This window comes from Panthera tigris, chromosome A3 (assembly GCF_018350195.1).
Source record: "Panthera tigris isolate Pti1 chromosome A3, P.tigris_Pti1_mat1.1, whole genome shotgun sequence".
NCBI classification, from domain to species: Eukaryota; Metazoa; Chordata; class Mammalia; order Carnivora; family Felidae; genus Panthera; species Panthera tigris.
In genome coordinates this window covers 78,565,344-78,593,286 of record NC_056662.1, presented here as the reverse complement: position 1 = coordinate 78,593,286, position 27,943 = coordinate 78,565,344, and the positions used below count along the sequence as shown (strand labels likewise).

Here is a 27,943-nt window from a genome sequence, read left to right as displayed (position 1 = left end):
AAACTGTAACATGGCCTACAAGGTCCTGGCCCTGCAGGGCCTATTTACCCTGCCAACTTTTTCTCAAACTATATGTTTTCTACAAAAGGCAGTTTCTTTCAGTCTCTCTCATTCACTGTGTTCCTTTTGGCTTTGGTATTCAGATTAGAATGCTCTTTCTTTTCCTCTTTACCTCATATACTCCTATCCATTCTTCAGATCTCAACTGAATGCCAACTCCTTGACTTGAATGCCCACATCAGACCAGCCTATTATAGATATTTACGGCCCTGTGTACTTCTTCAAACATTTCCTTGCATGCTTTTTTTTTTCCTTTTGATAGTACTGTATGAACTAAAAGCTCCACGAAAGCGGAAACAATCTAATTTTACAGAAATTAGATTATTCTCTGACTTGCACAGTGTGTGAAACAGCTTTGGTGCTTTATAAATAACTGCTGTATGGATGAGGAAGAGAAGGAGGAGGAAGAGCTTTAGATTCTTTCCCCCCCATTTATGAAATCTAATTATATAACCTTTTCAAAAGTGTTACGGATCAAGGACTCTAACCTACAGCAATACTCACATATTGTACCAAGATATATGTGCAAGGATGTTCATTACAACACTGTAATACCATCAATCTGGAAATAATCTAAATGTTGATCGACAGGAGGATGGTTAAATAAATTGTGATATATGCACGGCTTAGGATATTAAACTGCAGTAAAAGAAAATGAAAGATAACCTAAGTATACTGTTGATCTAAAAGGGCAGAATAGTATGAATAGTATGATCAGATTTCCAATACCAAAACATTGCATATAATTTGTGTCTGAAATGTATAAAATGTCTGAAAGGAAACTGTTAACTGGTTACCTCTAAGACAAGATGCAGAACAAGGGAGTGGTGTAAAGAGGGTCTCCTACTTTTTACTATACTTATTTTTTATATTCTTTAAAGTCCTTCCTACAGGAATGTATCACCTTTATACTTTGTACTTTATACTACACTTTTGGGTCATGATCTCAGTTCATGGGTTCAAGCCCTGTATCAGGCTCTGGGCTGATAGCGCAGAGCCTGCTTGGGATTCTCTCTCCCTCTCTCCCTGCTCCTCCCACGCACTCTCTCCATCCCTCTCTCTCAAAATAAATAAATAAACTTAAAAATTAAAATAAATAAATAAATAGATAAAATCTAAAAAACCCCAAAACAACAAAAAACAAAATTTACCTTTGTTAGCTGAGTGGGATCAAACCGAAGAACCTTTTGGTTACAACAGGGATAAATACCAGTGCCAACAGTACTCAGTGAACTTGCTGCAGTTGGATAAACCACTGTTTCTGAGTGATACTGACAATGTGAAAATTCTATACAGAGAAAAGCCTGAAAAAAGAAATATATAAAAGCAATGATTATTCCCACCATGAAATTATACATCTCAAAAAATTTTTACTTAAGACACATAATGTATATTCCATTTACATAATATGTACAGAAAAACAAATCTTTAGAGATACAAAGTAGATTAGAGGTTGCCTAGGGTTGGAGATAGACTGGGAAATGGCAGCAAATGGACACAAGGGACCTTTTCGGAATGATGGAAATGTACTAAAATTGGATGGTGGTAATGGTTACACAACTCTGTAAATTTACTAAAAATCATTGAATTGTACATTTAAAATGAATTAATTATATGGCAGGTAATTATACCTCAGTAAAGCTATTAAAAAGCAAGAATAAAAATACTTCATTCAAAATTCAGGTGCATTAAGTTGATCTCGATGTACATCTAATTTTATAAATGGCTAATCACATGAAAAGTTTTCCAAGGAAAAAAATGAAATAAAATTTGCCTCACTTGATTATTCCTAGACATATTTTTTAAGATAAATATTTAGCACCAATATTAGTGAAAACTATGGAACAATTCTAAATCACTGGTCAAAAACTGACCAAGGTTTAATTATAAAATTAATAGTTTTCAGATGTGTTTTAAGTTCGTAAAATAATTTAAAGAAAATTTAAAAATTAACAATTTTAAGCACTGATGTTGAACCTAAAAGCAGTAAAAGATAGTCTATGATGAGGGAGCACGGGGCAAGCTGACAGCAAAGTACAGGCTAACAGCACACTCCCTCAAGGTGGGCCATGTATGATATCTCCTGGACACTTCCAAAAACAGGAAAGGAAAAAAAAAACAAACCTCCAAATGGTTAAACTAATAAGAGTCTCCATCAGTTCACAAGAAAAAGGCAATCTCCTCAATAGCCTAAAGTCCAGGAACTCCCCTACTGTCTTAATGTTAATGCTTTGCTAGAGGGAAAAACAACCTTAGCTTGATAGGTCTCCAGTAAGTCTTTAGCATATGAAAGTCTCTTTGGAAACTTCTCTTTGACTTTACCTATCCCAAGTCCATGGTATATAACCAGCCATTCTACACAACCCCAATGCAGCTCTTCCTGCCAATGGGTCCTGTCCCTGTGCTTTAATAAAGTCACCTTTTTTGCACCAAAGACATCTTCAAGAATTCTTTCTTGGCCATCAGCTCCAAGCCCCATGATCCCCACCATCACCCCAAAACTTCATCAGTCTATATTCAAAAGTCTTTGCTGTTAGTTCCCATTATGATTTTCAAATGGTTTTTAATTTAAAAATATGGAGTCTGATTAAAGCTATAGGGTGCACATACACAAAATATTTTGCATATGAACTATTTTATGGGTTTATAAACTCTCCGTAATATATATTTTTTAAGTGTTTATTTATTTTGAGAGAGAGAATACCAAGCAGGCTCCATCACAGCCCACAGCCTGACGCAGGGCTTGATCTAAAGACCCTGAGATGGCGACCTGAGCCAAAATCAAGAGTCGGACACTTAACTGACTGAACCACCAGGCACCCCTAATTGGATTTATTGAAGTGTAACATTCATATAGTAAAATTTATCCTTATACAGTAAACTTCATCCTTTTTATGAGGTGTGACAAATGCATTTAGTCACATAACTACCACCACAGTCAAAGCCTAAGCCACTTCCATCAGCCTAGAGACTCCCCTAGGCCCCTTTTGAGTTCCTTCTTCCACACTAGCCTCACGCAACACTGATCTGTTTACTGTTTCTATAGTTTTGGCTCTTCCGGAATGTCATGTAACTAGAATCATACTGTATTTAGCTTTTTGAGTCTGGCTTCTTTTACTTAGAAAATGGATTTGAAATTTATGCACACTGTTTTATGTGTCAGTTTATTCCTTTTTAGTGATGTATAAATGCATCACAGTATGTTTATCCACCCACCCATGAAGGACTTTATAGTGTCCTACTTTGGGTCCATTATGAAAACAGCCACCATAATAAACATTTCCATACAGGTTTTCATGTGAACATAGGTTTTTATTTCTCTTGGGTAATTACCTAGAAGTAGGATTGCTGGATTGTGTGGCTAATGTAAGTTTAACATTTACCATGCCTAACAGTTTCCCAAAGTCCTTGAGTCCTTTTGCATTCCTACCAGCTATGTATGAGAGTTCTAGTTGCTCCACACCCTCACCAGCACTATTTACTGTCAGGCTGGTGTATGTAGTAGTCTTCCCTACAATGGAGTATCACTAATAATCAAGGCTATCAGGCTTCTAAAATCTAACTTATTTAGCATTTAGAACACAGAAAATGTGAGGGATTTTTTTCACTTTTTTATAGCATATTGAAGAGTGAGTTATAATATTTAGTATTTATTATGGGGGCGCCTGGTTGGCTCAGTTGGTTAAGCATCCAACTCTTGATTTTGGCTCAGGTTATGATATTGAGGTTGATCCCTGTTCAGGATTCTCTCTTCCTCTTCCTCTGCCCCTCCCCCTTTTCTCATGCTGTCTCTTAAAAAAAATCCAATTAAAAATTGTGGGGACTAGAGTTCACTGGGTGGAAACTTACACAGTTTGAAAAAACTCACTCTGATGGTTCTGATAAGATGCTCTTCTTTCTATTTACCAAAAATTATTACTCAAGTGAGAGAGGAAAATTAGTGAGGAAAGGAGATATTAGGGATTTATAAAAAATTTTATGTAGAACACTCTAGATTTATACCTAACACTAATTAGGAATGACTGTAACCTATTAAAATCTATTTATTTTATAAAATTATTTATTACAGGTACCTTCATATAGTAAGCTTCTTGTGGTTTTATTACAGACTTCATTTATTTTTAAAAAATGAACAAAATCTTTTAACCTTTTTGGGAACACAACTACAATAAGCTACAATAAGAAGAGCACATATCAATAGTACCATATCTACAAAGTGTTTCTGAATTTTTGAAGAAATTAATGGGCTAACAGAGAAAGTCTGGCTTAAAATAACTAAAGGTAGTAAGGATTTTGTTGTTTTTTTTCCCACTGAAAAAACAGATTGGGTCACTTAAAACCTGTTGGTTTTCTAAAAATGAGGCAAGGTGTTGATTGTTTCAGCAATGAAAGTAAAAAGGAAGACAAAGATACACAGTAAGAGAGATGAAACCAGATGGAAGGAATGTTTAATAGTGTTACCGTTTTTGCCACTAGTTTCTTTAAAAAGATGTCAGATATTGTCAAAACACATCCAAACATACTAGTTAAACATCCTGTATTAAAAAAGCCTACTATGCGGGGTGCCTGGTTGGCTCAGTCAGTAGAGTATGCAATGCCTGATCCTGGGGTTGTGAATTCAAGCCCCATGTTGGATGCAGAGATTACTTACAAACAAAATCTTGAAAGAAAAAAAAAACAAAAACAAAAAAAGGGAGAGCCCGCTATGAATGTTTACAGAACAAGATATTAAAAAGAAAAAAAAAAAACCCTCACCTGATAACATCTTGAACAAGTTAGCCAGTTGACTGTTCCCCACAAGCGCCAATATACATCTCTCCAAGATTTTAATTCTTCAAAAAGACTATTCAAATACTCATGAACATCCCAAGTCTTATCCCTGGGGAAAAGAGCCTCAATTATTATCTTATTTTACAAGCAAGTAATATAAACAATTTGTTTTCAGTACATGTTTTTAAATTTGTGGCTTATTTCCAATAACATTCCCCAAATGTTGGTTGTGGGATGGACTATACTGACAGTAGATAAAATTTCATTTGGAGTTTGTTTATTCTCTTTTTGTGTGGACACAAGAAAAAGATATAAAAGATTGAACGCCAAATTATTTTGCTAAACTATACAAATTATTTTGCTGAGCTATGTTAAATGTAGTTTGAGCAGACTAACAGTTGAGACTTAGGCATATGTTGCTAAATAGAACCTTTATTCTAATTGTACATATTATAGAATAAGTTGTTATTAATTATTGGTGATTCTAAACATTTCATTAATATATTATTTATATTATTTTCAAAAGGAATTCTCCAATAATTCAATAATATAGTAATATATAATCAGGTCTTAGTAACATACATTTTTAAGTTATAAACTTAAAAAATAGCAAAGGCTTAAAACCCTATTGGCTATGTCCATATGTAACTCATGTTCCTATTTTTTCCAAATCCCTTAATCTTTTGAACTTTTGCTATTTTTGTCCTTAGTTCAACAAATAACAGGATGTCATGATGTTATTACAAATTACATAGGCACATCTGTTTTAATTAAAGACAACGGAAAAAATATCAACAGCTAACTTGCACGGAAATGCTTTAAATAAATCAAAAATGGATGTTGAAGTCAATATCAATTTTTTTCAAATAGTATTAATAGTTATTGCTGTCAGAATGAAAGTGCTTTCCAAAAGGTGAAATCAAGTCTTAAGACAAAGAAGTATAACATCCTAGGTGCTTACAATAACTAATGAAGATTTCCCTGATTGTCATATGAAGACAAAAATGAAACATTTTAAACATGACTGTAAAGGGTGCCTGGCTGGCTCAGTTGGAGGTGCATGGAACTCTTCATCTCAGGGCCATGAGTTCAAGCCCTATGTTGGGTGTAGAAATTACTAAGAAAATAAACTTAAAAAAATAAAAATAAAATAAACATGACTATGCTATTAATACTAGGGTCATATGTGTTTATATTTGTTTTAATGTTTAAAATATGCAATTTAACATTTATAGTGAACAAAAGTGCTATACATTTTTATCATAGAAGAAAAAAACAAACAAAATTAAAAGCATCCATAATATTATTACTTAAAGGTAACACCACAGTTTACACTTTGGCGAAATGTTTCTAGTTTTATGAACTTTCTTCCCCCCACTTAATTCACGACTAACAACTTGCTACGTAAGTATACATTCTTTTACAACATTATTCTCAAAGGCTGCACATTGAGAATGGATTAGATATGTTACATATAGATATACTACTACATGGATATATTTTAATTCACTTAATCATTTGGATGTTTCCCTTTTTTTCTATTTAAACAATATAGCGATAAATGCTCTTGTTGAGTGCTTTCACAAATCTAACATTACCTCTTTGGAGAAATTCCTAGCAGGAAGATATTTTTAGAAAATACATACATTTCAGAATTTTTGCTTTTCTGAGATATTATACCAACTTGCAACACTCTCCCCCCAACTGATAATGAGAACTAGTTTTGAACCTAAAGGGGAATAAGAAAAGACTACGTAACTAATGAAATACTGACAAAGTATGAAGAAGAAATAGATTATGGAAAATTCAATTTTAAAGACAATTTCCTCATTCGCCAAAATTTACCTGAAAGTAAATTTGGTTCTCTGTCAAATTCAATATAACATTTGCATAAATAAAATCTGTTAGGGAAATAATTTTTAATGGCAGTGACCAGAATATCTTTCAAGAATAATTTTTACTATTTTAAAGTTTAAAAAATCATGAAATTTACTTAGTAAATAAAATAAAACTTTTGCAAAACTTTGTTTTGAAAGTAGCATCTTTTTTTAAATTTTTAAAAAATGTTTATGTATTTTTTTTGTTGTTGTTAACATTTACTCACTTTTTGAGAGACAGAGCGTGAACGGGGGAGGGGCAGACAGAGAGGGAGACACAGAATCGGAAGCAGGCTCCAGGCTCTGAGCTGTCAGCACAGAGCCTGACATGGGGCTCCAACTCATGAACTGTGAGATCATGACCTGAGTTGAAGTCGGACACTGAACCGACTGAGCCACCCAGGCGCCCCAAATGTTTATGTATTTTTGATAGACAGAGACAGGCAAGCAGGGGAGGGGCAGAGAGACACAATTCGAAGCAGGATCCAGGCTCTGAGCTGTCAGCACAGAGCCCAATGTGGGGTTCAAATTCACGAATCGTGAGATCATGACCTGAGCCAAAGTTGGATGCTTAACCAACTGAGCCACCAAGGCACCCCGCAAGTAGCATCTTTCTAACTCAAAGTTGGATTACATTCAGAGAAAAATGTTATCCTATGCCTTATAATACTAGTTATGTTTTTAGACAAACACTAGTAATTCACATTTAAAAGCTATATTTAATGTTACTGCACCTTATGTGAATGTAGATAATATTTCCATGTTGATCCACATTGATTTTTCCAGGAATGCAAGGAATTCTTCTTTCTGTTTCTTTTGTTAAAAGTTTCTTACACAAACAGCATCTATAACACAAAGAACATACAAAAATATCCAAGGAGAAAAATTTTAAATGTAGTAAAATTAAAGAATTCAGCTGCACTGTACAGAATATCAAAGAAAAATACATCACCATACCTGTATAATGTCGCTGCATTATTCCGAGAATCTGGGTTCAAGTACTCAGGATCAAAAAGTCTTTCAATCTTCTTACAAAAAAGTTTACTATTAACAACAAATGATGGACAAATTAATTTTCTATGTTTACATTATGAAAATTACTTGATAGTGATGAAAATAAATACTGATCTACCTGCATATGTAGAAAATAAAATTAATAAATCCTTAGAGAGCCACTCTGGGGATTTACGATATATTTATAGTGTTCTAAGTAAATAAACCTATTAATGAGAACTGCTTAATTAAGAATGTATTTTCAGGGGCGCCTGAGTGGCTCAACTGGTTAAATGTCTGACTTCAGCTTAGGTCATGATCTCACACTTCGTGGGTTTGAGTTCTGGGTTGGGCTCTGCACTGACAGCTCTGTGTTTCCTCCTCTCTCTGTCCCTCCCCCACTTTTGTGCACTCTCTCTCTCAAAAATAAATACACATAAAAAAAAAAAGAATGTATTTTCACAAGAATATTTGGTAAAAATATTCAAGTTTGAGGAACTTGAAAACTTAAGAATCCTGGGTCTACCAATAATAACTTGGCATATTTGAACGTTGTTTTCTCATCTATAAAATGGGGTTAATATGGGGTGCCTGGGTGGCTCAGGTTAAGTGTCCAACTTCAGCTCAGGTCATGATCTCGTGGTTTGTGAGTTCAAGCCTGTATCAGGCTCTGTGCTGACAGCTCAGAGCCTGGAGCCTGCTTTGGATTCTGCATCTCCCTCTCTCCCTCACTCTCCCTCCCTCCCCCACTCACACTCTGTCTCTCTCTCTCAAAAATAAATAAAGATTAAAAAAATAAAATAAAATGGGATTAATAATCCCAAATTCACAAGGTTTTATGAGGGTTAAATGAATAGTGTTTTTAAAGAGTGCCAGATATAGCATTAAGCAATTGATATATATTAACAAAAACTTATTGATTATACATACTATGAGCAAACTTTAAGTCTTATGTCATTAATTCGAAGTGTATGTCTTGAGGCTAGGTCTGGATTTAGGATATTAATCCCATTTTTAAGTATTTAGCTCTCAGATAATTGCCCTCTGTCTCATCTCCCCTAAGGACTAAACTTTTGTATAACCCCCTGCATTAGCAATTTCCCCCTCTGGAATGAATCATTTTGATTAGCATATAAACATTATCTAGTATCTACCTTAAAAAAAAATCGTCTCCTGGGCCTACCTATCCCTAATGGCTAACTGCTAAAATTTTTAGCATTCATTTAGAGCAAAACATCGGGAAAAAAGTTTGTCTAAATCTAATTGGTCACATTTCTGTCCTCATTTTACTCTACATGGTAGCTGCATTCTACACATTTGATCACTTAATCACTTCCCCACTTCTTTTTTTTTAAGATTTTATTTTTAAGTAATCTCTGTACCCAGTGTAGGGCTTGAACTCACAACCCTGAGATCAAGAGTTGCATGCTCTATTGACTGAGCCAGCCAGCGCCCCAATCACTTCTCCACTTTTGAAACTATCTTTCCTTTTATCTTCCCTTTGACTCACTGGCTCCTGCTTCTCAGGCCACTAAATGGCCACTCCTCTGTTGAACCTCTAAATATTGGATAGTCTTTATCAATATTCTCTTGCTAACAATTGGAAAATTAAATAAATAAATAGCATTTAAAATAGCACCAAAAAATTTTTACCTAGGAATTAAAAAAAAGAAAGAAAAATATCTCTACACTGAAAACTATAAAATGTTGCTAAGATAAATGGAGGGTTATACCATGTTCATGGACTGAAAGAGCCAGTACAATTGAGATCTCAAATCTTTTCAAATATAATCAATGTTAACATCAAACTCCAGCAAGTGTGTGTGTGTGTGTGTGTGTGTGTCTATGAGAGAGAGACAGAAAGAGAAAATGAGCAGGCTGATTCCATATAAATTATGCAAAAATGGAAAGGACTTAACATGGCCAAAATGGCAATCTTGAAAAAAGGCTAAGCTGGAGAATTTAGATTACTACATACCAAAAAATATTATGAAGCCACTGTAATTAAGGCAGTGGGCTACTGATACCAATACAGACAAAAAAAATCAATGAGACTAGACAGCTACAGGCAAAGTAATGAAATCGGATCACTTTCTCACACCATACACAAAAAAACCCCCTCAAAACAGATTAAAAACCTCAGCGAGAGACTTGATACCATAAAACTCATAGAAGAAAACACAGTCAATTTCTTTGACATTGACCTTTCCAACTTTTTTCTAGATATGTCTCCTTAGGCAAGGAAAACAAAAGCAAAAATAAACTACCGTTACTACACCAAAATAAAAAACTTTTGCATGGCAAAGGAGATCATCAACAAAACAAAAAGGCAACCTATTGAATGGGAGAAGATATTTGAAATGATACATCCAATAAGAGGTTAATATCCAAAATATATAAAAAACTTATACAACTCAACACCCCAAAAAACAATCCAATTAAAAAATGATTGGAAAAGTAAATAGACACTTTCCCAGAGAAGACATACACATGGCCAACAGACATGAAAAGATGTCAACATCATTAATCATGAGGGGGAAATGTGAATCCAAACCAAAATGAGATATCATCTTACATGTGTCAGAATGGTTAGAATAAAAAGACAAGAAATAACAAGTGATGGCAAGGATGTGGAGAAAAAGGAACCCTTGTGCACTGTTGATGGGAATGTAACTTGGTGCAACCACTATGGAAAACAGAAGGGAGTTCCTCAAAAGACTGAAAACAGAACTACCATATGGTCCAGTAATTCCAATACTGGGTATTTACTTGAAGAAAAAAAAAAACACACTAATTTGAAAACATATATGCACCTGTATATTTATTATAGCATTATTTACAATAGCCAACATATGGAAGCAATCCAAGTGTGCATCGATATATGAATGGATAAAAAAGATATGGTATACGTGTATATACAGTGGAATATTACTTGGCCATAAAAAGGATGAGATCTTGCCATTTGTGACAACATGGATGGACCTAGAGGGTATAATGCTAAGTGAAATAAGTCAGAGAAAAATCCCATATGATTTCACTTATATGTGGAACCTAAAGAACAAATGAATAAATGAACAAACAAAAAGCAGAATCAGACCTATAAATGCAAAAAACAAACTGCTGGAGGGGAGGGAGGTAAGGGAATGGACAAAAGGGGTGAAGGAGAGGGTGAAATACAGGCTTCCAGTTACAAAATGAGTAAGTCATAGGATTGTACTGGCATTGTAAGGTGACAGATGGTAGCTATGTTCGTGGTAAGCACAGCTTAATGCATAGAGTTTTTAAATCACTATGTTATAACCTGAAACTAATGTAACATTATGTGTCAACTGTATTTCAATTGAAAAAAAAAGAAGAGATCAACAGAACAAAATGGAGAGTTTGGAAACACATGGTGCCACTGCAATTCAGTGGAGAAAGAATGGTCTTGCTAAGAAACCTCACCCAGTTCCATGGTTTCAAATCTATCTACTCTTGTATTTCTATTTTAAGCTCTGATCTCTGACCTAAGCTTCAAACTTATATGACCACCTACCTCTGCTATCTTGCCTGGATGTCCAAAACGTGTATTAAATATATTAAGTAATCTCTTATCCACCTCTTGAACCCCTTACCCCAATCTCTCCTCTATTAATGGTATTACCATCTACTTAGTTGCTCAACCTTAAACCTCAACCTAGTAATTATCCTAGGATACACTCTTTTCCCACATTATTCCATTTGCAATCTGTCAATATTTCTAATAATACACTCTGCATCCATCTACTTCTTTCCAGCTCCACTGCTCCTACTCTAGTCCAAACTCTTTCATCTCTCACCAGATTATCACACTAGCCTCTCCTCATCAGTCTCCTTATTTCTCACATCCATATAGTCTATTCTCCACAGAGCAACAGGATGGTCTCTTCAAAAACAGATCATGCCACTCCTCTGTTCTCATTCACATTTAGAATAAAGTATACTCTCTTTGCTGTGACTGAAACAGCGCCTAAACTGCCGACCTTATCCCATACTACTCTTCCTCTTTATAATAAAGCCAGTTTTAATCATTTTGAACATAATTCACTAACACGATATGCTCATGTGTACATTGTAAAAAATAAGTACTAATTTTTATCTAGAGTCATTGGCTCTGGATAAATTTTACTTCATTTAAAATAAAATAGAGGGTCAACTGGGTGGCTCAGTCAAGCAGCTGACTCCTGATTTTGGCTCAGGTCATGATCTCGCAGTTCATGGGACTGAGCCCCACGTTGGACTCCACGCTGACAGTGTAAAGCCTACTTGGGATTCTCTCTTTCCCCCTCTCTCTGCCCCTCCCCTGCTCATGCTCTCTTTCTTCTTCTCTCAAAATAAATGAATAAACTTTAAAAAAATAGAAATATTTCTAAATATATTCTAAAAATAGAATATTTCACTAAAATGAAATAGAAATATATTTCTTCTAACAGGAACATTAGGTTAAAAATTAAATTAAAAAAATTACCTCCTAAACTTATCTTTCTTGTCCTTTAAATCATCAACTTCATTATGTGTGAACAGGTCAGCTATACGTGTGAGAAGATTTGCATTAATACAGTTCATGTTGCATGGGGTAGCAACTATGGCATTCATATTCTTGTGGCAATACTGAATACATTGCTCAACCTGAAAAAAAGAATAGAAAATGAATGTTGAAAAGAGTAGCATGAAGGACAATGTCATTTCAATACCTTTCAAAGATAAAATTCATTAAAAGCTCGATCCATGGATTACTAGGCACTAACTGCATTCAGGTTAATCTATACTGGGCTAATCTATACTATTCCAAAGTGAGCCAACAGGCCATAGTTGTACAAACCCATACAAAGCTAGAAAAATTATCTTCAATTTTCCTGGCACACTTTAAACAATGATGCAATGAGCATCTTTCATGATTGTGGCAGGTATGTATCTTAGTCCACAAACTCCAGTATACAAGATATGTAATTTCCTAAAACTAGACTTAGTGGCAATTTTAAGCCTCTACTTCTCTGAGTGGCAGAAATATAGTCACTTCAGGGTTTTCTCAGTTGTGTTGTGCTTGCTTTCTGACTTTCTTCCCCTTTCTCCAACCTGAGGTATATTTATTTACTTTTTGAGGTGGCTTTGGGGTTTGGGGAAAAGTAGCTCTGGCTAATCATGTATTCTTCCAAATATTTTGTTATGGGGAAAAAAAAATATGCTTTAGGGCTTAGATTTCAAAACTCAAACATTAAGGATTCTTTCCATCTCTGCTTTTTTTCTATAACCCTTCCCTGGAACAATTAATACCAGCAACTAAATAGGGAGCAACTAAAGAATAGAAAGAATACAGAGAACTAAGCAAAACCTTGAACACTCAAATAAACAAACTTCAGGGGCGCCTGGGTGGCTCAGTCGGTTGAGCGACCGACTTTGGCTCAGGTCATGATCTCACGGTCTGTGAGTTAGAGCCCCGCGTCAGTCTCTGTGCTGACAGCTCGGAGCCTGGAGCCTGCTTCAGATTCTGTGTCTCCCTCTCTCTCTGCCCCTCCCCCGCTCATGCTCTGTCTCTGTCTCAGAAATGAATAAACATAAAAAAAAAATTTTAAACAAACTTCACATCTGTTAATATAGCAAAGGAGTACTCTGCCCTAACACAAACATATATAAACATGTGAATGATTAAGAAATTGATTAAATAAAAAGAAACAAATACATTTAAAAAACTTTTTTTTAACATTTATTCATTTTTGAGAGTGAGACAGACAGAGCATGAGTAGGGGAGGGGCAGAGAGAGAGGGAGACACAGAATCCGAAGCAGGCTCCAGGCTCCCGAGCTGTCAGCACAAGGCCTGACGTGGGGCTCGAACTCATGGACTATAAGATCATGAACTGAGTTGAAATCGGACGCTTAACCGACTGAGCCACCCAGGCGCCCCAAGAAACAAACGTATTTAATGTTAGAGCCTGATACGTATTTGTATATACTGTGCTTTTCTGTTTTATCAACTAGTCCTTAACAACAGACCTTAGCATTGGGTTTATACATATACAATTATATTAGTATTTGGGTATTGTTTTTAATTCACTGATTTATAAATGAAAGACACAAATAACCAAACATGCTTAAAGAAATTACTTAAATAATGAACAAATATATTCAAATTAATTTTCATTTAATTTGGTTTTAGAGCAAAATCCACCTTGGAGTAAAGCTAATTCTGCTTAGTTTCATCTAATACACCAGTAAGCTATTCCTTGAAGATATATTGTTTGCTGTATAGGCGTAATATACAAATGATGCATACTAGTTTAACCCCTTCCCAACAGAACAAGAGCAGTTTATTCTAATGGAATTGTAAGTAAGAAGAGTTAGGAATCCCTAGAAAAAGAAAGGTGAGACAAAGCTTTCCTGACTCAAGAGAAGTCATTTTAGGCCCCCAGATATTTTCTGTGATCTGTGCCCCACTTGCCCAAGCACCACTTCTTACAGAAGTGCCTTTAGGAGGTGTCAGAATTACAAAGAAATACACAGACCTTAACAGTTAAGAATTTTAAGAGAACAAAGAGAACACAAAAACTAACAGTCTCCACCAGGCCTGGAAATAGCCTGACCAAAGTAGTGGTAAAAACTCTCATCGCTGTTTCCAAAGTAAGCAAGGCCCTGCACTCCTCACCCAAGATAACAAACCCAAGACCTCATACAGTTTAAACCCATAGAACCTTGCCCTCTTCCAGTTACCTCTGTTTCATTATAAAATTGAAGTTTCCATCCTAGGTGGAGCACAAGCTTCATTAACATAGCACAGGATGCCTGTGCTACGTCACACCTTTACTTTGTATGACAGAGCTCCCCTTTATGAATGTTCATCCTAAACCCTAAATAAAAGAAAATGCTCACCCCTCCTTGGCGAGTCAAAGCTCTGGAAGTAATTCCCCATGATCTCCTTATTTGCTGCAAATAGTTTCCTTTGTGTGACAACTCTACCTGATGCAGGCTCTTAGCTGTAACTCACCGCGAAGCAAATTCCTATTAGTTCAGTTACAGAATCACACTCTTGAATTAACAACTACTTAAGTAAGATGTCTTAGAAATTTCTAGGCACTTGAAGGAAAAATCAAGTTGTATGTTAAATTAAGCATAGGTGAATAAAAGAACTTGGATCTTTTATTAATACTTACCAATGAATCCATTTTCAAAAACTCTGAAGAAATAAGAATTGAAATGACATTTCCTGGCTCTAAAAAGAAAGAAAAAAATTTAATTCTCCTTCTGATTTGTACCTCAATCTCCTCAGGACAAGGTCCTTCTCACCTTAAAAGAGGATGTTACATTGTAAGAGCAGTTTATTATAACATTACTACGTCATATGGCTTAGATACACGAAAGAAAGAAAATGCAATGTTAAAATATGGGGTACAGAGAAAGCACATAGTAAATCTGCCCTGGAATTAGATTTATATCTAAGTAAAAAGACTCCAGCTAAAGATACGACACATGCAAACTTCTGCTTAACTAAATCAGAGAAAAAGATAATTAAAATTGAGACTCTAATTTATCACATAAAAAAAATCGTAGTGAGAAGATCTTTTAAATGATTAATGAAAGCACTTGTTATTAGCGAAGTTATTTCAAAGGCAGTACAATACCTGTCATGAACAATTATTTATTTAAAAGACTCTAAAAGGTAACATAAAATTTACTACCACAGAAGCGCTAAAGTTACTTCCTAAAGGCAAACTGAGGCGAGGCATAACCACAGAAAGGGGAATGCTGGTTGACACTACTATTTTGGTAAACCTAAGTCATCTCCTGTGAGGTATATTTAAGGAAAAAAAAATTGTGATTTTTCCCATTATAGTACTGAGATAATCCTTCCAAATAAAGGACTATGCAATGATTAAAATGAGCAATTCCAATCTTTGTTTAAACAATAATTCTAGGTTAAAGGCTCTCAGATAGAAAGAAATGGTGAAGGGGACTGGTGAAAAATTCCTCATGAAAAATTCCTCAGGGAAGAGTAATATAGCTCATTCCAGCTAAGACCACTTGTCTGCACTATTAGAGATTTAAGTAAGCATTCTGGTGGTTTTCCTGGTTAGAATAAAGATTGCTTTTATAAAAGTTTATGTTTGTAGCTACTGATATAAGGTCAAAGATTACAGAGTGACTATATGCATAAATATGCTGGATAAAACATTTTTTTTCTCCCTGCATAATTTAATTTTTTATTTCACATATACATAACCATATCTGAGTGATCTGGAATCTCTGGACTCCAACTGGCTGAAAATTTTTATTTAGCAAGCTTGTAATTTTTATTTAAGAACCACCAAAATCTTTTTTCATTAATTTGATCCTTAAAATCTATTAATAATAAGTTTCTTCAGAAAATGTTTATACTATCCCTATAGATTTATTTATTAATAAGAATTTAAAAATATTTTGGGACTGCTACAAATAGCAAATTCTAAGGCACAGACTTTATTAAACTACAAGTGTGATTTCCTATACAATGCTATACCCGACTAAAGATTACTCATTATTCTTCCTTTCATCTAGAACACCAGTTCTCAAACTTTTACTTTTTTTAAGATTGTATTTTTAAGTAATCTCCACACCCAACATGGAGCTTGAACTCACAACCCCGAGACCAAGAGTTGCACGCTCCAATGACTGAACCAGCCAGGCATCCCTGGTTCCCAAGCTTTTGATCTTAAGACTCCTTTTTTGTTGAGATGGGTTAGAACTATCAGTATAAATTAAAAAAGGAAAAATTTGAAATATTTAATTCCTTTTAAAAGAATAAACTCATTATATACTAACATATCTTTATGAAAAATAACTGTATTTTCCAAAATACAAATTAGCAAGAGTAACACTGACATTTTTTACAAATTTCTTCGATATCCAACTTAAGAGAAGATAGCTGGATTCTATATCTGTTTCTACATTCAGTTTGTGGGCAGTCTTCTCTGATGGTCCATCAAAACTCAACAACTGATAGTTTCTTTTAAAGGTTAGGTGTTATGGAATCTGAAGTCATATCAATGAACTTTTCCTATTCTGTTATCTCAAAGTCAAATGATTTATCTTGCACTTTGAATGGATCTTTGCTTGACCCATGCATGATTTTAACATCACGCACTGTCATTTGGAAAATATTGGTTCACTGAGTTATGCAGATCTTCTAAATGTTGAAACATTTCATTGTACAATATATATAAGGGACACCTGTGTGGCTCAGTCGGTTGAGAGTCTCACTCTTGATTTCGGCTCAGGTCATAACGTCAGAGTCATGAGATTGAGCCCCGTGTTGGGCTCTGCACTGAACATGGAGCCTGCTTAAGATTCTCATTCTCTCTTTCTCCCTCCCCCACTACCACTTCCTCACACACACTCTCTAATATATATATGTATATATATATCTCTCTCACATTTGTTAATATCACCACCAGTCTCATCAGAAAAGTCTTTTAAATATGGAGAAACTGTCAAGCATGTGGAAGCAGATACAAGTTTTCCTACTCTCTCACTTGAAACCTTGAATTTTATTATTGACAACAAATACTGTCAGTTGTTTCCCTTCAGTTGATCAGCTTAATTCATTTTCAAGAAAATATCTTGCCTAAGTCTGAATAACCATAATTTGCCTCTCATTCTTTCAAGTAAAAATGGTTTTCTCTTTTTCAAAAAGCAGCTGGTTTAGCTTGCAACTCAAACAACTGCACAAGTGCTTTTCCTCTAGACAACCATCACACTCTAGTGTGCAGAAGTGCACCTCCCATGCCATCACACAGAACATGGAAAAGATGCATGCTCAAGGGTCAAGAGTTAATCAAATTACTCATCTTTACTGTTTCATCAAGGACATTCTTAAAGTGAGACTGAATTTATTCTTTTCTTTTTTATCTTTTTAACTATGAGCACATGTTATTCAAGAATATGATGACCACTAGTACAGTTTGGTGCCCCTGCCCAGATGTGTGCCCTCCATTACTTCTATACCATGTGAACAAATGGCAACAAAGAAGAAGACCGTAAGATATTAGTATTATTATGTATATTGTCTTGACTTCGTGAACCTTCTAAAAGATCTCCAGGACTCTGGGGCACCTGGGTGGCTCAGCTGGTTGAGTGTCTGACTCTTGATTTTGGTTCAGGTCATGATCTCACGGTTGTGAGATTGAGACCTACATTGGGCTCTGCGCTGAGCATGAAGCCTGCTTAGGATTCTCTCAATCTCTCTCTCCCCTCCTCTGCACCTCCCCAACTCATTCTCTCTCTCTCTCTCCTTCTCAAAATAAAAAAAAACAACAAAATATCTCCAGGACTCCAGAGGTCCATGTACCATACAATGAGAACTGCTGATCTAGAGACCTGTCCACTTGCCATACATTCACTATAATCTACTAAAAATGATGAGGTATCAGTTTCCTAAAAGGTGATTACTAAATCTAGGCACAAATACTAATGTCCAAATAATTTTCCACATTGCATGCTTGGTGTGAAGCAACTACCAGGTGACACATAAATTTCACTACAAAATAAGCAATAGATGGTCTTTTACCTAAAGTGGGCATCTCACAATCTTTATTCTCCTTAGTGTTCCTTTTAACATATCTTATCAACCAGTTGAAAATGTGAACGTCACAATGAACTGAAATGTCCACCTCTTCCCAGCGCTGGGCATCCATAGATAAATATTCAGCAAAGTACTTCATTTCTGCTATCAAAAGATCTCGTGGGCAAATAAAATCTTCTTTCAAGTTTTTTGCTTCATCACATACATGGATCACCATGTTTGGCCTTCATAAAAAATGTTACACAGAAATGAAATTATTAGAGTTTTAGAGGAGGAGCCAAGAATACTGACATTTATTGGAAGTACAAGAACAAGATGTTTTTGGAAGTTTTGACCATAAATAAATTTGAAAGGGTTTGACATTCAGAATTTTTCATAAAAGTATCTTGCTAACCTGATCTATATTTTAGATTTTGACTAAATTTAGTTAGGTTATTGACCTAACAGCTTAAGCTGTTAAGCTTATTAAGCCTAATAACTTAAGAACTTAGAAAAACAAAAATATTTTTATTACAGGACTCATAATTTACATGGTTTAAAGTTTAGTTTTCAAGTTATAAGTTAATAACAAAGTTTTAAAAACTAATACCAATTCACACACACAAAAATTAAATAACACATTCTAATTCCTGTGAGGAACATAAAACAGTACTTTTACATGGTTATGGGTATGAGGAGATAAATATTAAATATTAAAATTTTATTACTATTAATAAATAAGAAAAACAGTTAAATTCATTCATTGAAGAATCAAAAAATTAGCATGGTTACTTATTTTTAACAGCAAGAAAGTTTATTTCTATGCATTCATCAAATATAAATTAGTAAATGTAGTTAAAAGAATTAAGACTACAATGTGTTTATTAACATATTTTAAAAATAATTTAAGAACAAGTTTAGATGATGCATCAGAAAGACTGCTTAAAAAATACATAGTCCTTGAATTTACTTTCCCTTGAAAATTAGATCACCTCAAAAAGAAATATCAGCATGATCCACAACTACTTTCATGTCATTACAAAAGAGAATAAATCAAAAGAGACACACTGTCCTACAATATGAATTTAATGTGTTCAATGGAACTTCGTAACTTTCTAATACAAAAAAATCATATTTGAAACAAAACTGGGCTCCCAGATAAAGGATTATTAACCAACACTATTGTCAAGGTCAAAGGAATTTAAATAACTCTTCACAAATTGTTCTTCCAAAGAAATTATGGTCAAAATATAAACAGGTGCTGGTAAGGTATGCTTGTATAATGAAGCATAATGTTTCTATGGATTTTAGATCTACAGTATGAAATACTAGACAATCCCAGCAAGAAAATTATCTGATAAATTTTGTGATACACAAACAAAACTATCAGTTAAAAATCTATGTGAGTAAATTAAAAATCCCTGAACTATACACTTCAAAAGGGTGAATTTTTGTTTATTGTAGTAAAATACACATAACATATAATCTGTCATATTAGCTCTTTTTAAGTGTACAGTCCAATGGCATTAAGTACATTCACACTGTCATGCAATCATCACCACCATCCATCTCCAGAACTATTTCAAAAGGGTAAATTTTATGGTATATGAATTATATATGAATAAAGCTGTTACAAAAAAGAAGAAAAAACCTATCAGAACTGAAAATACAGAAATGAACTCTCAGATATGATGAAAATGTTCTATATCTTCATTTGTGTGATGGTTACATGGTGTATCCATTTGCCAAAACTCATCAAGGTGAATACTTAAAATATGTTAATTTATTTTATGTAAAATATACAAAACAATCAAAACTTGCAATATACTGAAAGGTATATTCTAATTTTTAATGTTTCCATAATCAGAATTATATTCCAATGGTTCTAAAATACACATCTAGATTGGAGAATTAATGGCAGAGATTTTTCTTTGGGTTTTAAAATTTGCTTTTCAAAGTTTTGTATTAGTAGAGGCTATTCTTAATATTTACAAATATGAAAATGAATTTTTTATGTGGAAAACTGTAGTCCAATTTAATTATAACAGGAATAAGCCATATGTTTAGCTATCAAGCAATTGTTATAGTTCAACACATGAACTGTTCTGATTCCAAAAGTTTCAACAATTGTGTAATGTGAAATTCCTAAATTATGGTAACTGATGTATACAATCACCAATCATATATTTTATAATTTAAAGTTGATATTCATATTAAATCTTATCTAGCAAAGAACCAGCCTCCTACCCTTCAGATTCTTCAGTCTTTTCTCCACCATTACGAGTAGTACAATTTTCACTTTCTGAAGAACAATTCCTTGTGGAAGCTATACTATGTCTTCCTTAAATACAGAAACAAACACATACAAAAACAAAGGGGGAGGTTAGCGTTTCTAGCTGAGAAAGGGTTTTTACTTACTGAATGGTTATACTGTAAATGCATGGTTTCCAAGGCTAAAGATGGCACTTTGTTAGGTGGCATTTCCCTTAATATTTCTAAAGGTATATGGAAAAAACAGTACAAAAATAGGATCACACATTGCTGACGTTACACTGAAGATTTAAAAAATGATATGGTGTGAATGGGCAGGGATCAAATGTTCAAAAGCCAACAATATAGTTCTGTCTTCCTGAAGCAAGTTTTTATATCAGTACTTTGCTGTTGCTGAGGTTAAATTATTTACTACACTCAGAATTTCTAAAATCAGTAAATATTTCCAACATAATTGCAGAAAAGATCTTTTCTACACTGCCACAGTGGTATTCGAAGCTACTGTTGACTACAATAAAAGGTAGCTGTAAAAAAAGATAACATGAGGAACAAGCAACATTTTCTCAGTAAAAAAATTTAAGTAGAAAGTATAGGTCAGCAAATCGCTGAAATTATGACATAACTAGGCCAACAGACTGGAGTAGTAAATTTTGATATAGTAAATAGCTTTTTTTTGGTAATAGCGTTTGACCTGTATGGTAATACTAAAACATTTTTCAAATATAGCAAAGATAATTTTCTAAAATTCAGGAAGATACAAATACTAATAGGTTTTCCAGTAATGTTTATATTAGCCTCTAAGTAAATAAAGTTGATTGAAATGCATATGTTGCAAAATTATCATAAGGACAAACACTAAATTTTGTTTTCAAACCGTACCTGTTTTGGAAACTGCATCTTGACCAACTGGAGTTTCCTGAAATACTCCCTGCATGTCAAGAAGTGATGATTTGATATATGTGGCTAAGGTTTCCACAGGACTCTCTCCAGCAGCCATTAGGGGATTATATTGGTTGTCAACAGGTGAGCTGCCACTGCTCCTCAGTTCATCAAACCTTTTTGCACACTGTAACGACATCAAGGAAGGAAATGTAGGTCTTTTGTAACTAAAAAATAAGATTATTTTCTTGCCTTCTATTTGACAATACTTTTCTATAATCATTTTTTACGAGTGAATACTAATCTGCTGGGTAATACCTAGAAAATTAGCACACATTTCAATACACAAAAGCTTCTGACTTTTTTTTTTTTTTAAGAATTCAGGGTAGAACTTTTTTTTAATACACTTTAACCCAATGGCATAATATGTTTATGCTGTTATAGGAAAATGAAGAATGTCTTTATAAACCATATTTCCCTGTGGTCTGTTTTTATTATCAGTTGACAATTTTAATAATTTAGTTAAAAACTTGGTTATTATTTTTACATTAACTGAGTTCCCGTCAGGAATCAGACCAAATTTTAACCTTCAATGGAAAGCAAACCAAAAAGAATCTAATTCGTGACACTAGATTTTCTTTATTAAAATAATGAAGACTTTGTTCTTACCAACACTGAGGTTCACCTTGCACAAAATACAGTAGTAATACATCATGGTCACATATTTGGGCATAGTTTGTTCTAGAACAGTGTTTTCCCCTTAACCCATCAGTTACTCAAGAAATCAACTTAGAAGGTCCAGATCAGCAATTGAAGAGGAAAAAAAAAAAAAAAAGAAGTAAAATTTAATAGATTAGAAAATATCGGAAGTGCATTAAGCATACTAGGCTAAGTACTCCTTCGTGGAAATGTCATTTCTATGTGTGTCTTAGGTCACAGCATAAAATGCCTTCCTTAATGCGGATCTTGGTCAAACAACACTGCCATAGCATCCATTTTTAAATCTGCACCAACATCAACACGGATGGCAAATTCCATAGCAGGCCAAGTAATCTGGGAGGTGCAAAAGGAGAAAAATATATACAATGTATATGTCTATATATTAAATGAATAAAGCATTGGGCATGGCATCACTCATTTATTATACAAATATTATCAAATACCCACTAGATATTAAGCACTATTTTCAGTAAAGATTGATTATACGGTTACTATTACATGAAATGCCTGTTCAAGGCTTAGTCTTTTGAAAAGTAAAATTTTTTTTTAAAAAACACACTTAAAAAATATGTATGCATAGATGGACATATGCAGTCAATATGCTATGTCTTTAAACAAAGTCTTAAAAAAATAATTAATATGATATATGAAAAACCAAATATTTTTTTATATGAAGACTGAAAAAAGTTGTGATGAACGTCTGGACAAATAAAGGAAAACAAATGTTATAACATCATTAGAAAAATGTACAGATTCATATACATGTATAGGATAAAAAAGATAAATGGTTTTACTGAATTCATTTCTCCTACAAAATGAATTTAGTTTTTGTAACACGGAGAAAGTGATAGGTAGGCTTTTAAATAAAACACAAGTTCCTGGGGCACCTGGCTGGCTCAGTCAGAGGAGGATGCAACTCTTGATCTCGGGGTTGTGAGTTCAAGCCCCACGTTGGGTGTAGAGATTACTTGAAAATAAAATCTTAAAAAAAAAAAACCCACACAGGTTTTTTGGATATCCTTTAGGTAAAGTTCACAGCTATAATGTAGATTTATCTTATTTAATAAAGTTTACAGCAATTTCTAATACTTAGTAAGAATATTATGAATTCTGAATATCTGAAATGAACACATGATTGCTTAAACAAAGAAGTAAACCATAAATAATTTAAATTATATTGTTAAATATTCTTTGTGCTTAAGCAAAAATTACATGATATCTATATACAAAAGAATGAGACTGGACCTCTTACCTATACCACACACAAAAATTAGCTCAAAATAGATCAAAGACATATTGTGCAAAGACTAAATGTAAGCGCTAACACTATAAAACTCTTATGAGAAAATAACCTTGGACTAAGTGATAGTTTCTTAGCTATGACACTAAAAGCACAAGCAACAAAGAAAAAGCAGAAAAACCAGACCTCCTCAAAATTTAAATTGTGTTTCAAAGGACACCATCAAGAAAATGAAAAGGCAACATATACAATAGCAGAAAATATTTGCAAATCATATTATTTGACAACGGACTTGCATCTAGAATATATTAAGAACTCTTACTACTCAATAATAAAAAGATAAATAACCTAATTTAAAAAATGGGCAAAGGATCTAAATAGACATTCCTCTAGAGAAGATCTATAAATGGCCCATAAGCACATGACAGGATACTGACCATCATTAGCCATCAGGAAAATGAAAATGAAAATCATAATAAAAGAAAAAAGAAAAAAATCGTAATGAATTATTACTTCATACCCATAAGGGGCTGTATTCAAAAAGACAGATAAAAGTGTTGGCAAGGATATGAAGAAATTGGAACTGACATTACTGGTGGGAATGTAAAATGGTGCACTTTGGAAAAATTAGACACATTATTTCATCTTTAAAAACATAAAAACTCCTTTTTTTCTTTTTTTTTGAGAGAGAGTGTGCAAGTGAGTGAGGGGCAGAGAGAGAGAGAGAGAGAGAGAGAGAGAGAGAGAGAGAGAGAGAGAAGCAGGGCTCACCAGCTCATGTTCTACCCAAGGTGGGGCTTGTGTTCACCCGAAGTGGGACTCAAGCTCACCAGTAGCAAAGGGGGGCTCATGCTCACCCAAGTGGGGCATGAGCTCACCTGAAGGGGGGATTCAAACTCACGAACTGTGAGATCATGACTTGAGCTGAAGTCAGATGCTTAACGACTGAGCCACCCAGGCGCCCGATACATAAAAACTCTTAATTCATCCTTTCTCCACTTTCAAAATACCAACACGATCATTGTCAAAATGGAAAAAAAAACACGATAACCCAGGAAATTAAATAACAGAATATTAAGGAAAGGTAAAAAATATTTTTTTGTCCACCAGATATTTAAAAAATATTGAAAATAAATGAACATAGAACTGTTAGTAGGATTAGATAGAGATCAACAGATTAGAATAGTAAATCCAGAGATTTGAAGGTGGAATTTCAAATCAGTAATAAAGAATGAAATATTCAATAAATGTGGAGACAATTAACTATTCATTAGAAAAAAAACATTAAAACTAAAATAAACTCCATGTGGAGTCAAGATTTAAAAGTAGAAAATAAAAGTAGTCAGGAAAATGTAGGTGACTACGTATTTATTATACGGCTTCATGTGAGGATTTTCTTTTTTTTTTTCCTCTTTTATTTATTTTAAGAGACAGAGAAAGTGTATGTCCGTGAGCTGGGGAGAGAAAGAAAGAAAGAGAGAGAGAGAGAAAGAATCCCAAGCAGGCTCCATGCTGTCAGTGCCAGAGCCCAACAGGGGGCAACAACCCCACGAACCATGAGATCATGACTTGAGCTGAAACCAACAGCAGGATGCTTAACTGACTAATCCACCCAGATGCCCCCAAGAAGGATTTTCTAAACAGGACAAAAAAGGCAGATATTAAAGTAAAAGATACACAGATTTTACATTAAACATTTTAAACTTGTAAACATTTGTATATGAGACTACCATTAATAACCTAATAGGCTGGTAACAAACAAAAAAAATAACTAGATCAAGGGTTAATATATTTAATACATAGAAAATCATTATTTAAAACTACTAACAAAACAAATTCACAAATAGAAAAAGGACATAGAATTAAATATAAAATGTTCAACCTCTTTAGGATTTAAAGTAAATTAAAACTGAAACAAGTTAACATTTATTAAAAATATATATAATTGATGGAGCACCTGGGTGGTTCAGTCAGTTGGGTGTCCAAATCTTGATTTCTGCTCAGGTCACAATCTCGTGGTTTGTGGGTCTGAGCCTCATCTTGGGCTCTGAACTGACAGCACGGAGCCTGCTTGGGATTCTCATTCTCCCTCTCTCTGCCCCTCCCCCACTTGCATGTGAATGTGCTCTCTCTCAAAATAAATAAACTTAAAAAAAAAATTATATATATATATATATATATATATATATATTATATAAATGACAATTTTGGGGGTGCCTGGGTGGCTCAGTCACTTAAGCATCCAACTTCAGCTCAGGTCATGATCTCACGGTTCGTGGGTTCAAGCCCTGTGTCCGGCTCTGTGCTGACAGCTCAGAGCCTAGAGCCTGCTTCAGATTCTGTGTCTACGTCTCTTTCTTTGCCCTTCCCTCACTTGTGCTCTCTCTCTCTCAAAAATAAATAAACAGGGGTGCCTGGGTGGCTCAGTCACTTAAGCATCCAACTTCAGCTCAGGTCATGATCTCACGGTCCGTGAGTTCGAGCCCCGCGTCGGGCTCTGTGCTGACAGCTCAGAGCCTGGAGCCTGTTTCAGATTCTGTGTCTCCCTCTCTCTCTGCCCCTCCCCTGTTCATGCTCTGTCTCTCTCTGTCTCAAAAATAAATAAACGTTAAAATAAATAAATAAATAAATAAATAAATAAACAAACAAACAAACAAACAAACATTTTTTAAAAATGAGAATTTTGAGGGGCACCTGAGTGGCTCAGTTGGTTAAGCATCCAACTTCGGCTTAGGTCATGATCTCACGTTTCGTGAGTTCAAGCCCGGCGTTGGGCTCTGTGCTGACAGCTCTGAGCCTGGAGCCTGCTTCAGATTCTGTGTCTCTCTCTGTCTGCCCCTACACCGCTTGCACTCTGTCTCTCGCTCTGTCTCAAAAATAAACATCTAAAAAAATTTTTTTTTAAATGGGAATTTTGAAAAGACATATACACATAAATAATATGTGATATAGAAAGTGCAGGGATCAAGTATTCAGCTATGTTGATTGGAATATAACACGGATGGCCCTTCTAGTGGGCAATATGTAACAAAAGCCTTAAGAAAAGAATAACATATTTCTAACTATGTTAGATAGCCTAGGGACTAAAGGGACAAAAGGGACTGGTTTAATAAATTATTATAGCTCATAGCTCAAATGCTGCAGAAGTCTATTAACTGATATATAAAGATGATTACGATATGCTGAATGAAAAAGCAAGCAGCCAAACAATACATTTGTTGTATATCCACCTGAAGAATTTTTCTGTATATAGAAAAGTATCTGGAAGGATATATAACCAAGGTGTTAACAACTTACTTTAGATAGGGCCAGATTTATCATTCTGATTTTTCACTTATTTCCTTTGTGCCTGTGTGTGTTCTTTAAGGACATGTTTTGTTTAGTAATAAAAGTTATTAAAAAATTAACACTACTGGGGCACCTGGGTGGCTCAGTTGGTTAAGTGGCTGACTTCGGCTCAGGTTATGATCTCACAGCTCGTGAGTTCGAGCCTCATGTCGGGCTCTGTGCTGAGAGCTCAGAGCCTAGAGCCTGCTTCTGACTCTGTGTCTCCCTCTCTCTCTGCCCCTCCCCTGCCCGCACGCTCTCTCTATCTCTCAAAAATAAATAAACATTAAACAAAAATTTAAAAACACATTAACACTACTTAGGTGTGCCTGGGTGGCTCAGTCAGTTGAGTGTCTGACTCTGGATTTCAGCTCAGGTCATTATCTCATGGTTTGTGGTTTAAACCCTGCATGGGGCTCTGTGCTGGCAGCGGGGAGCCTGCTTTGGATTCAGTTTCCCTATCTCTCTACCCCTTCCTTGCCCTCTCTCTTTCTCTCTCTCAAAAATAAGCAAATATTAAAAAAATTAACACTACTTAAAAATAATCTGATTCACGTTTAGTTGTATTTTAGTTAAAATAATTCAACAATTCAGTGAATTTGAATACACAGTGAATATTAGATGATATCACAGAGTTATTGTTAATTTTCTTGGGTTTGACCATGGTACCATGGTTATAAAATAATGTCATTTTTTTTTAATGTTTCTTTCAGAGGCAGAGAGCATAAGCGTAGGAGGGGCAGAGAGAGAGGGACAGAGAATTCCAAATAAGCTCCATGCTGCTAGTGCAGAGCCCGACGTGGGGCTGGATGCAATGAACCATGAGACATGATCCGAGCGGAAATCAAAAGTCGGATGCTGAACAGATTGAGCCACCCAGGTGTCCCATGTCTATTTTTAAGGAGATGTACACTGTAGTCTATGGGGTAAAGTGTCACAGTGCCTGAAGCTTACTATTAAATACCACAGAAAAAAATTACATAAAGGGATCAAGCAATTAGGGCATATATATTAGAATAGAGTGGTGTAGTACTATTCTTTCAACTTTTCTATACGTTTGAAGATATTCACAATAAAAAGTTAGAACAGTAGTTGACTTCACAGGTTTGTCCCATTTTAAAAGTTAACATGTTTCAAAACTGAACCAGAAGGTTTGAAAAGTATAAATTAGGGAATGATACTATACACTAAAAAATAAATTCCTGGGCACCTGGTGGCTCAGTTGATTGAGTGTCTGACTTCAGGTCAGGTCATGATCT

General features: G+C 34.6%; 1 protein-coding gene across 4 annotated transcripts in view; it reads right to left on the bottom strand.

Moving 5' to 3' along the window:
- Nucleotides 1-27,943, bottom strand: part of SANBR (SANT and BTB domain regulator of CSR) — a 55,274-nt gene that overhangs the window by 20,135 nt on the left and 7,196 nt on the right. For 2 of the 4 annotated variants that reach the window (XM_042981452.1, XM_042981453.1), the window contains exons 3-11: nucleotides 21,398-21,584; nucleotides 20,495-20,588; nucleotides 18,254-18,492; nucleotides 14,865-14,923; nucleotides 12,187-12,347; nucleotides 7,665-7,751; nucleotides 7,442-7,552; nucleotides 4,816-4,939; nucleotides 1,212-1,364 (exon numbers count right to left, since the gene is read on the bottom strand). In XM_042981452.1, the coding sequence (XP_042837386.1) occupies nucleotides 1,212-1,364; nucleotides 4,816-4,939; nucleotides 7,442-7,552; nucleotides 7,665-7,751; nucleotides 12,187-12,347; nucleotides 14,865-14,923; nucleotides 18,254-18,492; nucleotides 20,495-20,588; nucleotides 21,398-21,584 (1,215 nt within the window). Of the gene's footprint in view, nucleotides 1-1,211; nucleotides 1,365-4,815; nucleotides 4,940-7,441; nucleotides 7,553-7,664; nucleotides 7,752-12,186; nucleotides 12,348-14,864; nucleotides 14,924-18,253; nucleotides 18,493-20,494; nucleotides 20,589-21,397; nucleotides 21,585-22,066; nucleotides 22,115-27,943 lie in introns of those variants that run through there. The other 2 variants (XM_042981454.1, XM_042981455.1) reach the window with 2 other exon arrangements.